General features: G+C 36.6%; 2 protein-coding genes across 4 annotated transcripts in view; both read left to right on the top strand.

Annotated features, from left to right (window-relative positions):
* Positions 1–4104, top strand: part of pik3r5 (phosphoinositide-3-kinase, regulatory subunit 5) — a 31436-nt gene extending 27332 nt beyond the window's left edge. The window contains exons 12-17 of one of the 3 annotated variants that reach the window (XM_030137038.1): positions 22–115; positions 642–718; positions 1152–1245; positions 1510–1592; positions 2079–2191; positions 2436–4104. In XM_030137038.1, the coding sequence (XP_029992898.1) occupies positions 22–115; positions 642–718; positions 1152–1245; positions 1510–1592; positions 2079–2191; positions 2436–2586 (612 nt within the window). In that variant the 3' untranslated portion in view covers positions 2587–4104. The remainder of the gene's footprint in view (positions 1–21; positions 116–641; positions 719–1151; positions 1246–1509; positions 1593–2078; positions 2192–2435) is intronic. The other 2 variants (XM_030137031.1, XM_030137022.1) reach the window with 2 other exon arrangements.
* Positions 4105–4257: 153 nt separating this feature from the next.
* The window catches only part of pik3r6 (phosphoinositide-3-kinase regulatory subunit 6), a 30046-nt gene continuing 20236 nt past the window's right edge, over positions 4258–14067 (top strand). Inside the window, exon 1 of the mRNA XM_030137076.1 lies at positions 4258–4293. The gene's annotated coding sequence lies outside the window, so the exon portion shown is untranslated. The remainder of the gene's footprint in view (positions 4294–14067) is intronic.

The following is a 14067-nucleotide window of genomic DNA, read 5'->3' as shown; positions in this document are numbered from 1 at the left end:
TGAGGGTCTTTGTTATTGTAGCTGACACTGGCTGGAGGCGAGAGGAGGACGGAGGTGTTCGTCCACTCGCTGGAGTTGGGTCACACCGCAGGAACACGAGCCATCAAGGCTATGGGTAAGTCTGACATACACACCAACACATGCACATATCCTAGCAACTGTACCACAATACAACAAATCCTCCACATTTTCCATGCAGCGGAATGCATCATCAGTTATTATGAGGTTAAGGCTGGACTAAATTTATGGTAGAGGAACATCTGCTATTTCTATGTAATGACTCAGTGTACTTCTTCTTTTCAGGTTTCACTTGTCACCACCACTTGCACTTCTGATTTTTAATTTCATTAGACGAGTCAAAATTCAGGAAAATCTGTTTATGCTTCATGTTTCTGGGGAAGTGACTCTGTGCTGTTTCAATTACTCACCATACATAATATGCTCATGTGGTAGCCTAGCTGTTGTAATTTCAAGTCCAAATTGTCTATAATGACTTCTCTGTAAAACTATTTTGCTTGACTTGGTATATTTTGTGGTTTTTTTTTTGTTTTGTTTTTTTTTAATCACCACTCCAGAATTTATTATTGCCTCTCTGTTCTCACATGGATCACTGATGTTTGTATATTTATGTCTTAATGAAGGTGCTGCCAGTAAACGTTTTGGCATCGACGGTGACAGAGAAGCAGTGCCTTTAATGTTGGAGATGGTGTACAACAGGGTAAAGATGGAGTTTGATCATGTCTTTCAGAAACACATTACATGATCAGTAAATAAGTCTTCTGAAAAAAAACAAAAAAAACAAAAAAACACCTTTAAACCCCCACCCTAGTTTTTAATACAATGCAGGGAACCTGGTTATTCCCCTAAATCTGAATTGTTTCATTTATCACCACATTTTCACCCTTCCCTTAGGACGTGACAAACTGAACACATGCAGGGTTTTTTTTTTTTTTTTTTTTTTTTATTATGAGCACTAAGCTTGTTCTTTGTTGTTATAGCAGAATTAGCTCTACTTTGTCTAACTGTACCTTACCTTTCATGGCTCTGTGTTTTTATTATGACAAAAAAACACAATTCTCGCTCTTAGACTGAAATTACTGTTAGGATGTTGATGTTCATATTCAACTTATCTTCCTTTTCCTCTCATTTAGGTGGTCATTAGTGGGAGAAACCAGTGGAAAAGAGAAACAAAAGTCTGTACTTCAGTGAATTTAACCAAAGCATGCAAGAATCCAGAGGAGCTTGGTACGCTTAATGTGATAATTTATGTGAATGGATTGTTCAAAGCTTAGAGTACAAATAGATATGTCAAGATTTTAAGATCATCTAAATAATAATTACTTATATTTTTAGTCTTTGATTTCAGTTAAACAGCTTTGATTATTGCCATTACTAATCTCAGATAGTAGTCGGGTTTTATTTAAAATGTTGCTTTGAGTGATGTTGAACGAAATACCTTTTGATGTTTAGATCTGATGATGGTAATTTTACTAAATTAATATCTGTCAGACTCTAAGATGGAGTGCCTGCAGATCACAATGACTGAGGTCTTGAAGAGACAGAACGGAAAAGGCAAGAAGGGCTACAATCAGGTGAGTTTTACTTTACATCAGCGTGTCTCGGTGGTTTGTGGTTCTAAATAAAGCACTGCAGCAGCATATACTCGATAGCACTCATCAGTACTCAGTTTCTCATTTCACAGGTGAGAACAAAGAGTTTCAAACTGACAGGCTGATGGAACAAAAAGCCACAATATGTTCAAGGCGCACAACTCTTTCGTTCTGTTTGTGTTTTGATAACAATACTGTTTGCTCAACAGAATTAACCTTGATTAGCTGGAGCTTTGCCCTATAAAGTCTATACACACCTCAGCAAAATGTAAACCTATTTAAGTACTCAGGGCTCTTTCTACAATACAGTGACAAAAACAAGGCCTCGCAACACAATTCAACCATAACAGTGAAGATAGATTTCAAATAAACATCTACAAGACCTACATATTTATTTTCACAAAAATGTGTCTTCATAATTTACAAAAGCGTTTTTCTTTTTTTTTGCATTGTTTCCTCCCTTTGCAGCAGCTGAGTGTAACAGAGGTGAAGGTGGACAAGGTGCAGATCACTGGTGCTGGAAACACATTTGCTGTGTGTCTAGACCAGGATGAGAAGAAGATCCTACAGAGTGTCACCAGGTGCGGAGTTTAGATAAACACATGGGAACACTGAGAAGAACTGATGTTGACATATTTGAAAAACTACAAGTATTTAGGTCAAGTGCTGATAACTGTTAATCTGTTAACTTTGTCAGCAAAATAGTTTTGTAACCAACTAACAAACATCTTCAAAGGGTTTTAGAAATTATTGCTAACACATTTAGGTCATGTTTTGTAAGTGTTATTAATTATCAACCCATGTGTCTCATTTTGTTCCTCACAGATGTGAAATATCAGTGTGCTTTAAAACTGACAGCTCTACTGACTGGAGACTCAGAAAACCTCAGACCTCAGCCCAAATCCAGCCTCTCCATCCAACTTTCTGTTCCCTTCTCTGCCTGCCTATTGTCACGTTCAGTGGGGCTCTTCCCTGAGACAGCTGATCTCCGGTCAGTTTGGATGGAGACTCATAAACTCTGTGTAATGGAGAGACACTGCAGAGGATGACTGTGGAGGAAACTGAGTTTTTGTTTTATTTCTACCAGACTACCCAAAAGCCAGGACAATAATACTGTCTGAAACATACAGAACATCTTTAATGACTAGCCTTTACATATTCAAGGACCTACAGACCTGGAAGGCTCCAAATTACCTATGAAACTTATGAAGAGGAGAAACTATGGTTTTGAGTTTAGTTTTCAGTGTAGAAAAAATAGTTTCGTACTGTTGGCAAAGAACTGAAAAAGAATGTATTTTGTCCAAACAACATGAATATACAGATAGATTTCATTCACAGTAGCAAGAAATACGTACTGTAAAGACAGACTGGGTCTTAATTTGGGTGTGAAATCTAATATCCTGGGAAGCCTCTTATAATCCTTATAATTATTCCCTTCTTTGGACCTACAGGAACATGGATAAAGAAGCTTGTGTTTTGGTGTCTTTATGCTTGACTTTTCCTGAATGTCAGATAATACTGTGTTTCAAAATGGGCACTATACATTTTTGGACATTTGTAGATAATGTAAATATTAGGTGTATAAAATATTGACCTTAATAATATAATTTTACATAAAATGGATTTTGTAAATCTTCACAAATGCGCTTTACTGTTGACAGACTGGAAGTGACTGCAGGTATACCTCTGACCAGCAGAGGGCTGTGTTTTCATTATGTCTTGATGTCTTGTGTGGAAGCAGATTTTTGATCATGCCAAAGTTTTAATGATTTTACTCCTTAAGCCAAGGCACATGTGGAAAACATATTTTTTATGGTGCTAAAATACATTCACACGCACATTTTTCTTTATAAACAAATAAATAACAGATGTTTTTTGCACTTTGTATAGGTCTGTGCAGCAAAACAATATTTTATTTCACTGTCTCCTTTTTGTTCTTGTAATATTTTTGCTATACATTGTCACCTGACAATGAGTGATTTCATGTAGGGTGAATTATCCTAATGTGGGACATTTAAGCTTTACATCATGCATTATTATTATTATTATTATTATTATTATTATTATTATTATTATTATTACATTGCCATGCCTAACATTGTAATGTTCTACAGAAGATCGAAATACAAAAAATGTCCCATATTAGACCCTATAAATACGTTTGAAGCCTGTCACTGCCCTTTTCCATCAAGTATGGTCAGACAAATGAACACAAATAAAAAACTGGACTCAGACTATGACTGTCTAAAATATCTCACATTCTTTTTCATTCTCTTTTATTTTAATCCATATATCGTCACCTTCCTAAAACTGTAACCTGTCATCTGTTGACAAAAATGATGTTTATTCAGATTTTTCATTAAAGACAAAAGACATAATCAGACGAATTTGATCATTTGGACAAAAAAAAGCCATTGTTGTCAAAAAATGACACAGGCAATTATTTTGGGAAGGTGACGATATCTAGAGGTAGAGAATATAAACACCTGTGAGTAAATAAAATAATAATAAAAAAAAACCTACATGGAGGAAGAAGTTGATTGGTTGTTAAGTTTTTTTACGCTCTGCTATTGGTCGATTTGTGATTGTGGGCGTGGTCTGTGGGGTACACTGTTGACTGCGGCTCAAGTGTCACAGATGGTACAGTAAAGAGGACGGAGATACTTTATCTACTTAGCCGCTGGTAAGTTTATTTGTACCTTTCTAGAGAGAGAAATATGTTCCTTAATTTTTAGAGAAATGCATTTTTATGTCATTGTCTAGCCAACACGCTAATGTGGCCAGGGTAATTTCATATTCAGATTTTTTTTAAAACTCATTTTTAAACAGGCAAACAGGAAGACAAAAACTGCATAAATAAATGAGTGATTGATCTCACTAGCTAACACTGACACATAGCATATGATGAAATGTATATTAGGTAATTTATATGGTGTTATAGATATTTATTTATTGTTGCTGCTTACTAATTTGACTCCAACTAGTCCTTAATTTCAGCTGCCTCTCTTATTTCTTTTTTTTTTCTTTTTTCTTTTTTTCTTTTATGACTCAAATTGCCTTAATGGTGTTTAGGTTTTGCACTGATAAGGATACAGTCAGATGTACGTTATCTAGATAAGATTGTGGTAGTGTGGTTTAGTTATTTGCACCTGACCTGACAGAAAAATCCCAGCTGGGTTTGGTGTGCAGCTTCCTTGAAGATAACTATTTTTTCTTTATCCTTTATTGAATGAATGAACCCTTTTACATGTAAGCTAGAATATAAAAAAAAAACACTTCCACACACCGTGCCCTATGACACATGAGGGCACGAGGCTTGGTTTATTTTTTTTCCCCACTGAGATAATAACAGGGGTTTGATAACAGTGGCTGATCTCATTGAAGACCATGCTCTCTGTTGTTTCTGTTGGAGTCTAAAGGCACAGCTGTCTTTCCTCTAGTTTCCTTGTTTTAGATCTGAGTTTCCTGGTATTACTTTGGGGTTAAGGCATTCCAGTCTGTGTCCATGAGTAGTTTTTACTTCATGCTGTACTATGGAGAATACAGAGGCACTGTAAGTAAAGTAAAGTAAGTAAAGTAAATTTTATTTATAGAGCACTTTTCACAGACAGAGTCACAAAGTGCTTTATCAATTGTCTCACTATTGTATCACTGTCTGCATATGAAAAGTTTAAACAGTTATATAAGTCCAAACATTTACTAACTAAAAAACCAAAATCAATGTTGTGTGTCCACATTGTTGTACACAGCGCCCGAAAGAATTATTTCTCTTATCTTGGTCCAAATCAAACTAGTGTTGTCAGATACTGGGTGAGGCTCTGTAGTCAGACATGAGGAAACAGTGACTAAATTGTTCTAATTTAGGATGCTCAATTAAACAAAAAAAAACAAAAAACAAAACAATCCAGTAAACCAGACTAATAGATGGTCACACGTTGAAACATTACTTCACCTACATGTAGCTCACTGTTATGATGTAAACCTCTGTGATCAGATTACACAGGAAAATAACTAGTGACTTGTATTTAACCAAAATCTCACATCCATATACAGACAGTTTCATACAACATTGGACAATTTGAGTAAAATCAATGGATTAATAGTTTAAATAAACTGATCACAAGGAGGGCCCTAGTTATGGTCTATGGCAGACTTAATGTAACCAAACCATGTTTATGTGACTGACGTATCCTCTCTTTTAGGCATGAACTCCTTGTTTTGTCTCAGCTGATTGGAGTCCATCTCCTGTTTGGAATTACCCTGTTCTGTGTCACGATCTCTCTCCTCTATGTCATTATCTGTTCATGCAATTCTCTCATTTATTTAACCTTTGACCAACAAAATTGTTTCAGTTCATCCTTGAGTCCAAGTGAATATTTTTGTGAATTTGTTGCAATATTCTGTCAAACTGCTCCTGAGATCTGTAATAGGGTCCAGCCGATGGACAGCCACACACTCTTATAGAGATTTACATTTATTACTCTGCCTCCTGAAGGGGAGGCAAGGGGTAGTGTTTTTGGCTCAGTTTGTTTGTTTGTTTGTTTGTTTGTTAGTTAACACTCTAGCAACAAAACTATTGGTTGAATTCATACCAGATTTGGCTTATAGATTGCCAGTGACCCAGAATAGATGTGATTACATTTTGGGAAAAATAAGTCAAGGTTCAGATTTTTTATGAATTTTTTAAATCTTTTTTTTCTCCCATTGACTTGGGAGAAAATTGGGCAAAATTTCACGTTTATAAAAACATCAATTTTGTTTCAGTTTACTTCAAACTTCGCACATATATAGAGACAATTAATATGCTGACATCCACACACACATTGACATGATGACATAAGCTGGATCAATACCAAAATAAGCTACAATAAGTGTGAGGGACAGGGTTTGTTATGCCAGTCATCACTTGTTTATTCATTTATTTGATATTGATGTAACAGAACAGTAGCACTGAAACTAATATGAATAAGTCCCAGATGCACTGTATTAAATGTTTGTAGTGAAACACTATTTTACAGCACTTGTCCACAAGAGGTGTTTTTTATAAGATGCTCCATTGTCGCATGCAGTGCACCGTCCAAACAAAAAACATATTTTATCGACATAAAATATATCATCATTTTGCCCATCCCTGTTTTGGATGGATGTTCAGATGTGCTTATAACTAGAAGAGGTGTACCATGAGGCTTAGGTAACAAATAATGTGTATAGTAACTGTAATTTCAGTTGTTGGCCTAGTCACCTGCTACACTACATTCCAATTATGCCATGTTATAGACTATGTGGCGTCTTGTGCATACTGCACCACCCACATTTATCAGCTTTCCAAGCACATTTGAGTTCTTTTTCTCTTCATTTGTGTGCCGTTAAACACTGGATGACATGGCCCATGTTCCTGCTGTTTTTTGTGTTAATGTTAGACCCATGGGTGAGCAGGGAATGATTTATTGTGTCATCTGACCTCTCAGTATTCTGTGAGCCTTCAACCACTAGTCTATTTTTGATAGATTAAAAAAAGTGGTGCTGGAAAAATCACCTCATGCCACTTGGAATGTTTATGTTAAAAAAAACCAGCATGGCAAGACTGAAGAGAGAAACTCAGGCTGCATGCTCAAGTTAGCCACAGGTTGCTATGTAGAATTTTATTTTCAGAGCTGAAAGTAAAATTATGTAAGATGCTGCTATAAATCTGTTAAGTGTGATTTCAGAGAGCAGACTGAACTTGCCTTTGAGATCAACATAAAGAACTTACAAAGGGAAATTGTTGCTTAGTTTGTTGTGTTTCTTTTTTGTTAGAGGCAGTAAACTCAATAAACCTTTCTATTGTCCTGTTTTATGGCTTGCGTGACTTAACAGTAGTTTCAGATGGTTGCATCAAAGTGTACTCCTCCATGTCTTAAGGCTACGTTGACAACAGAATCCTGCAAGACTTTCACATTTTAGCTCAGTCAGATGACTTGATTACGATGCCTTACAAACAAAGCGCTCATTAGTGTTCAAACCACACTCTCATCTCTTTACAATACAGTCAGTATGAGTAGTATTTGTCACTTTTAGCCACACATTGTCTGCAGTGCTTCAAGCCAATGTTTTAAACTTTCTTTAAGACTTAAAACACCATAAAACCCACATACTGCAGCCTCCACACAGCCGCAGACTTCTTATTTTGAGACACCACCCTTGTGTTTGTCTTGTGAAGGCTACAAAAACAAAAGTTGGCAACACTGGCAATGCTTCTTGGTGTACTCACTTTCTTGGTGGTTTCTTAGAAAACATGACTTGACTTAAGTTATTTCCAGCCAAGAAAGTGTGTATAGTTCAATTTCTGATAGTTACCTCCGCCAAGGAGGTTATGTTTTTGCCAGGGTTTGTTTGTTTGTCTGTCTGTCTGTTTGTCTGTCCATTAGTGTGCAACATAACTCAAAAAGTTATGGACAGATTTTGATGAAATTTTCAGGGTTTGTTGGAAATGGGATAAGGAAGAAATGATTAAATTTTGGTGGTGATTGGGGGGGGGGGGCGGGCCCACGGGGGGGGGGGCAGACCAGACAAACCCTGGCAAAAACATAACCTCCTTGGCGTGGGGGGGCCCACAGGGGGGGGCCACTGATCAGCCTTGGCGGAGGTCTGCGCTCTCCGAATGCTTCTAGTTTGTAATGTGACACTTAATACATCCTGTGGTTGTAGCTGCTGGATTACACCCAGTTACCTCCAGTGAAATTTCCTGCTCTTTTTCGGTCTCATTATGCCAATAGTGACTAAATATGGTCAGCTGGTTGGTAAGACCAACAGCCCACAGAAAAGCTTACATTTGTCTACATTCTCACGCAGTTACAGAATTCTATCTTGTATGTACTGAACTTACCAATTGCCTTATTACCTCCGCCAAGGAGGTTATGTTTTTGCCAGGGTTTGTTTGTCTGTCTGTCTGTCTGTTTGTTTGTCTGTCCGTTAGTGTGCAACATAACTCAAAAAGTTATGGACAGATTTTGATGAAATTTTCAGGGTTTGTTGGAAATGGGATAAGGAAGAAATGATTAAATTTTGGTGGTGATCAGGGGTGGGGGGGCCCACGGGGGGGGGCCACTGATCAGCTTTGGCAGAGGTCTGCGCTCTCCGAGTGCTTCTAGTTATTGAAATGCATTCCACATGATTTAACCAGTTGTGTAACTGCTACTTTGAAGACCCCTTAAAAGGTACAGGTTTTAATCTATTTAAACATGAGAAAAAAAGTAGTATTCATATGGCCTATATTTTTTATTAAAGCTGCAGGAGCTGAAATCAAGGGGAAATGTACCTTCCTTCTGCAGCTCTTTCCTCTCAGTCAAAATAAAAAGGCTAACTAGATGACCCGATGTTTCATGCAGTTATGGAAAACTGAAGCCACTTTTCCAAGCTTGCATGTTGAGACCCAAAGTAAAGCAATAGCCGGTCTTATAGTAGCAGGTTACAGAAGGAGATAAAACTAAAGGAACTGGTCTCTTTTTATATATTCAAAATCCTTTTAAAAGAATGGGAAAAGTATAAATGGGGATGTAGATGTTTTTGTAATTGACTGAATTGGGTTCTGCTTTGAGATGCTTTTAAGGAACATTGTTGTTATACTTTTAGTACCTTTTAAAATAATGGTGATGTTTTATATATATGTTCTTATCTAGTGTTTTATGTTTGGTTTTAGTATTGACTTTTATTGTGTTTTATGTGTATTTTTATGTATATTTTTAGTGCGGATGTATGGCTGTGATTTATTTTTTGTGTAACTTCTGCTGCTGCTGCTGTCTTGGCCAGGACACTCTAGAAAAAGAGATTTTTAATCTCAGTGAGTTTTTTCCTGGTTAAATAAAGGTTATAATATCTGACAGAATCTGACCAGTGACTAGTAATTACAGCTGTCTGGTATGTATTTAATCCTCATACCTGTCTGAAGACACCTATAATTTGAGAATATTAGGTAGATTTCCTACAGCAGTGGTTCCCAACCTTTTTTGTCTCATGACCCCATTTTACCATCACAAATTTTTGACAACCCCAGACATTCAAAACGGAGACTTTTTTTTTTGCTAAAATTAATTTCTTTTTGATCATGTAGTAGTTTGCTATATATGTAGCAAGTAAACATTAATTTTAGACAACATTTAGGCTATATAATGTATATAATGCAGCTTTTTGGTGTCTGCTTCTCAGTTTCTCTGGGAGATGTCTTAGCAGGGGCAGGCAGGTGAAGAAATCTTTCCATTCTCTGTTCGGTCTGGTTTTCTGACCGCGACTGTGTCCGGGCAGGTTGAAGCGTCGTAACGCTCACGGCCACATGATCTGGTCAATGAAGATATGCCCTCTCAGATATTATATCCTGCATTTTATTTGAACTTGATTTTTATTAGAAAAAGTGCATGGCATTTTAATTATAATGAGATTATATATTGAATCATTAATAAATATTTTTTATTAGTAATTTTTTTTTTTTTTTTTTTTTTATCAATTACTAGAAATTTCAGGGGACCCCAGTTGAATTCCAGGCGACCCCATGTGGGGTTGTGACCCCAAGGTTGATAGACACTGTCCTACAGGCTGAAAATGTAGGGAAGTAATAGGCTAGATGCAGAAGTCTCCTGCTCTCTCATGTCACTTGAAGTAAAATAGAAAAGTAATAATGTAATTTTTACCCAGTGATGCTACAAAAGCTCAAGTTTTACGGAAACATTTCTGAAGCTGAGATATTTGAAAAAACATTGATCTGTAATCTATTGTTAGTAAGGACTCATCACTTCTACCTAATAATCCCAACCGTATCTATGGAAACAGCACTGTCCTTGTTCACAGCTGTTTTCTTTGTAAATGACTAAGTGTGGATTTAGAGGTATTTTAGGTATTTCAAAAAAAATTAAATCATTATTCCTCACTAATGGACATTTCTACAATATGGTGTCATATTCAAAAGACACCTATGAGCATAATACTTGAGAAGAGCTGAGAAATGGTTGCAAAATTAACAGTTTTTATGCAAACATCTGATTGGAGATGTTTGATCAGATTATTATTATTATTATTATTATTATTATTATTATTATTATTATTATTATTATTATTATTATTATTATGGTGTTATTCCAACCAGTGTATTTTAACTGGTATGTACATGTTCATCCAAACTGTGTATTAATGTTCTTCTGTCTGTCTGATCTGCATTTTTGTGTTACCATTGAGTTTTCATAGACAGAAGCTAAATGCCAGATCCTTAACTGACCCCTCCTGAACCAAGTGACCCAGTTCTCACCGTCATCGACCACACAGGAGGGATTACAGTGTACGACACTCACACACAGATACACACGGACACACACGCTCATACACTTTCTCAGGAAACCCCTTTGTATCTTTACCTCTTCCTATCGCTCTTCCTCTGGCCTGATGGATTTAGCACACTACCCTTGTTAAGCATTAATCTTGTATCCTTTCATACACATTGTAGAAAGTTTATCAAACAGTGACTTTTTTGAGTGCCTTGTGGCATACAGACCTGTGTGTTGATGATTTTGAACAATAGACAGAATTTTCTATACATTTAAACACAAATAACCCTTTTTGCACACATATGCACTGACTCAATTACACATAAACAAACACCGACCAATCCAAGAGGACTTCCTCATATTGTCCAGTATGTTGATGCAGGAAAAACACTTTGATGGATATTCCCGTTGCTCTCTCCGCAAGGAAAGTTGTCAGTTTCAGGCAATGTGTACAACTGTTTCAAATGTGTTAGCATGTTTGCTTGCCGTATTACAGAGCTGTCTTAGGCAGCTCTTAAAGTCATACTAAAACCAACCAATAACTTTGCCATAGCTAAAATATGAACTATTTCTATTCAGCTGTAGCTAAAATGGTACGGTAAAAAAAAATTAGGTTGTGAACGCTCTGCTGTTTTTTTCTCTTCTGTTTTTTTCTTAGATGATTTTAAGATTTCTCAACACACATGATCTCATTAAACAAACATGATGAACTCAATGATGTCTACCGTCAACTAGTAGAAATGAATTTCCTTAATAGGGAATGTAGGTGTTGTTATGCTGTACATGTTTTTCAGGTGTGACTGGGGACAGTCTCATTACAGCAATCCCTTTCTGTGTGTCAAGTTGTAAATGTACGAGATGATTAGACCCTCTTTGTTAGCCCATTCTACTGTAGGCTGGGGATTTCCAGTCACACACACACAATACACACACACACACACACATGGTCGTCCTCTGTGCTACACTGCTCAAACACCACCACTCTTTTGCTCTGGGTACACACTTCCACACATGACTGTCAGGTCCTTCCTGTTTTCTGAGATGCCTGCATAACGCCTGTATGGATATGAGTACTCCTCTGTTTGACCACATTGACAAATATGTTTACCATAGAAATGCCAGAGGGCAGATCCGGTGGATGGTAGCTGAAAGTGAGATTAGGAACTTAGCCACATTCAATGTAAATAGTGAATGGTCAAAGAGGAAGTTTGTTCCTTTGGCATGCAACTTTGACACCTGTAATGTCATTTCTGCTCTCCTTGGTGGCACTGGGCTGGGTCATGTAACTAGTTTACAGTCCAGTTAACTACCTCAGTGGTTTATGAGAATAATCAGAGATCACTGTTTGTAATCATAATAAATGCCTTTGTGTTACACAGCTGGCCAGTGAACTTAAGTGGTGAGAAAGAAAAGCTAAGTTTGATTCGTGGCACTTTGAGCTGTGTTATATTCAATTATAGTTATTATTATATTTATAGTTATTGTGTTTTAGTTGATTTGGCAGGCAACTATAAAACATGAACTGCTTGTTAAGCATCATAAATCACATTGCTTTTGTTTGATGAATTGGAATAGCTGGTTTTCCACTTCCTGATGTGTATTTGTACATTGAGCATTTGTGCTTGCAATGCTAGGTTAATACTCTAAGTCACAGGTGTCAAACATGCGGCCTGGGGGCCAAATCCAGCCCACCAAAGGGTCCAGTCCGGCCCTTGGGATGAATTTGTGAAATGCAAAAATAAAATATTAACAATCCTTTTAGTTCAGGTTCCACATTCAGACCAAGTCAATCTCAAGTGGCCAGGACCAGTCAAATACTATCATAATAACATAGAAATAATGACAACTCCAAACTTTTCTCTTTGTAAATGTAAATATTTTTATGTATTTACACTAAAACAAAGTATAATTTTGCAAAAAAAATCTAAATAACCTGAAGAAATATGAACAACCTGAAATGTCTTAAGAGAAGTGCAGTTTCAACAATATTCTGCCTGTTATTAAATGTTTTGTGTATTTGTACATCCACTGTGATCTGTAAGTTATAATGTACATGTGTAAACGATAAACTGAGGCTTAATATTGTTAAAATTACACTTATTTTTTCAGTTTGTTCATGTTATTCACATCTTTTGAAAGGATAGTTTGTAGATGTAAACCTTTTCATAATGTAAATTTCTTTTTGTCTCTCTACAATATAGAGAAAAGTTTTGGAGTTGACATTATTTATATATTATTATGTTATTATTTTACTGGTTTGGCCCACTCCACATCAAATTTTGCTGAATCTGCCCCCTGAACTAAAATGAGTTTGACACCCCTGCTCTAAGTAATAGAAACATGAGCATGCAGGTCTTTATTTAAAAGTTTCATGTAAAACTGTATATGTGTGGGCTCTATAAAATGTATGGGAGATGGCATGTTGAAATAATGTACTTACATATATTGAAAGAAAGAGAAGTCATAGTTATATCATATATTCTACCGGAAAGTTTTGGCTTTTTACTTTTTGAAGATTTTGAGTAACAGACTTTCTGCAGACTGTGGTTTTTATAAGCCAGTTATTCAGAGAGTTTATGAATGATGTTGGGTCTATTTTTAAGCTTTTTGTGTGTTCTATGCCTCCTCTCTCTCTCTTGGTCTAAATTTAGAGTGTCATCTGCCCACTCATTCTGTCAGACAGGAAGTGCTGCATATGCGTTAGCTCAGTGCATAGGTGCACTCTGAAAAACAGAAAAAGTGTCTGTATTTACATGGGTGAGACTGCAGATGTCTGAACAATAGTTTTACATGTATCCAAGTGTAGTGTCCACTTAGCTGCTACTCAGTGAGCAGATTGACCAGAAAAGTTTGTATTTCTTATTTTATTGTATAATGAAAGTACAAACAATAAGACTGAGGGACAGGGGCAGAGAATGTAAAACAGAAACAAGAGGGCGAACGAACAACCGGAAACTTGTGGTCAAGCAGCGAGTGTTGAACTGCTGAGGCTGCGCTGTTAACTTGCTGTTGAAAATGCTGCTTTTTTCAGACGGATCAAGTCTAAATCCATCACAGTAAACCCTTTCATTGTTCATGTGCAGGCTTCTGGAATGACTCCAAATGCATGTCTGTGTGTGTGCGAGGGTGAAACAGTATAACAGCGGGACAGAAAGTAAAGTAAAAGA

Source organism: Sphaeramia orbicularis, chromosome 1, assembly GCF_902148855.1.
Source record: "Sphaeramia orbicularis chromosome 1, fSphaOr1.1, whole genome shotgun sequence".
In the NCBI taxonomy this organism is placed as follows: Eukaryota; Metazoa; Chordata; class Actinopteri; order Kurtiformes; family Apogonidae; genus Sphaeramia; species Sphaeramia orbicularis.
Note: the sequence above shows the minus strand (reverse complement) of the source record. Positions and strands in the feature narration are given on the sequence as shown.